The sequence below is a fragment of the Penaeus monodon genome, chromosome 39 (genome assembly GCF_015228065.2).
Source record: "Penaeus monodon isolate SGIC_2016 chromosome 39, NSTDA_Pmon_1, whole genome shotgun sequence".
Classification (NCBI taxonomy): domain Eukaryota; kingdom Metazoa; phylum Arthropoda; class Malacostraca; order Decapoda; family Penaeidae; genus Penaeus; species Penaeus monodon.
In genome coordinates this window covers 8482977-8484756 of record NC_051424.1, presented here as the reverse complement: position 1 = coordinate 8484756, position 1780 = coordinate 8482977, and the positions used below count along the sequence as shown (strand labels likewise).

General features: G+C 41.9%; 1 protein-coding gene across 1 annotated transcript in view; it reads left to right on the top strand.

Moving 5' to 3' along the window:
- LOC119597703 (actin-like) overlaps nt 1-1113 on the top strand; it is a 2813-nt gene extending 1700 nt beyond the window's left edge. Inside the window, exon 2 of the mRNA XM_037947308.1 lies at nt 1-1113. This exon is cut by the window's left edge and continues 361 nt beyond it. Coding sequence (XP_037803236.1) covers nt 1-803 — 803 coding nt within the window. The 3' untranslated portion in view covers nt 804-1113.
- The last annotated feature ends 667 nt before the right edge of the window (nt 1114-1780 follow it).

The following is a 1780-nucleotide window of genomic DNA, read 5'->3' as shown; positions in this document are numbered from 1 at the left end:
CCCTCAACCCCAAGGCCAACCGTGAGAAGATGACTCAGATTATGTTCGAGACTTTCACCACACCCGCCATGTATGTGTGTATCCAGGCTGTCCTGTCCCTGTACGCTTCTGGTCGTACTACAGGTCTTGTCTGTGACTCTGGTGATGGTGTGTCTCACATGGTCCCTGTATACGAAGGCTATTGCCTTCCTCACGCCATCCTTCGTCTCGACTTGGCCGGTCGTGACTTGACTGCATACCTGATGAAGATCATGACTGAGCGCGGTTATTCCTTCACCACTACCGCTGAACGTGAAATCGTTCGTGACATCAAGGAGAAGCTTTGCTACATCGCCCTTGACTTCGAGAGTGAGATGAATGTTGCTGCTGCTTCGTCCTCTCTTGAGAAGTCTTATGAACTCCCTGACGGTCAGGTCATTACTATCGGCAACGAACGTTTCCGCTGTCCTGAGTCAATGTTCCAACCTTCCTTCCTGGGTATGGAATCTGCTGGTGTTCATGAAACCGTCCACAGCTCCATCATGAGGTGCGATATTGATCTGAGGAAGGATCTGTTCGCTAACATCGTGATGTCTGGTGGTACCACCATGTACCCTGGTATTGCTGATCGCATGCAGAAGGAAATCACGAACTTGGCTCCTTCCACCATCAAGATCAAGATCATTGCTCCTCCTGAGCGTAAATACTCCGTGTGGATCGGCGGTTCCATCCTGGCCTCCCTGTCCACCTTCCAGCAGATGTGGATCACCAAAGACGAGTACGAAGAATCCGGCCCTGGCATCGTCCACCGTAAATGCTTCTAAATAATTATATTTTCTGATAAACTTAACCACCAAAATAAATGATAAACTTTTCGAAATAAAATATCTAGATAAAAATATACCGATTTAAATTCCCGAAATGTCCATGGATAAATAACGGTTGAACTAATAGTAAAACAAACACATGAATCGGAGAAAACAAGATAAGGAAGAAAGGAACAAGAATGATACAACATCTCATGCACATCCTACATCGCACCTACAAAAGAATTGAAACATTTACACATACATTCACATTTACTTCTCCAATAAGCAATTTACTAATTAGATTTACAGTAAATCATGAACACACGTTGAGCTTTTTTTTCTTTCCTTCCCTCTTTCATACGCAAAGATCTAGATACCGTGATAAGGAATGGAAGACAAGATTTGCTAATACCATGTCATGTGAGCTAAGCACTTTCATTCTACAAATACGAGTAATATATTTTGTACACGAAAAAAAAGAAAAAAAATATATTTAGAAGCAGATCTCAATTCAGACCAGAAACTTGTTTATTCTGCAGCATCCCATGGTTTCAATTATATTTGGCTAAGTATTCTGCCAGATGGTGTAATAGGAAAGGAAAGGAATTCAGAAACAAGGGAGAAGACGGGTTCGCCGTTGCTTTATTTTTAGACTATTTACAGTATTAATAATAGCTGCGGTAATTCTACTCCCATAATGCAACCTGATTCTTTGGGGATGTCCTTGTGGCAATGGCTTATTCACAAATATTTCACATAAACATAAACTTATTTACGAATATGCAATGGTCAGGACAGAAGATTTTATGACACGTATTTACTATTCTTCCACATAAACAGAAAAAAGGCGTAAAATGGGACCGGGTGATTTTGGAGAGAGGACGTGATCGAATGAGTGGTGGAGAGTCGCTGTACTCTCCATACAATGGCGCTGTATAAAGATTGTGCTTTCAGGCTGTCATTACTCTTCGGAAGCAAAAAGAAACAGTGGT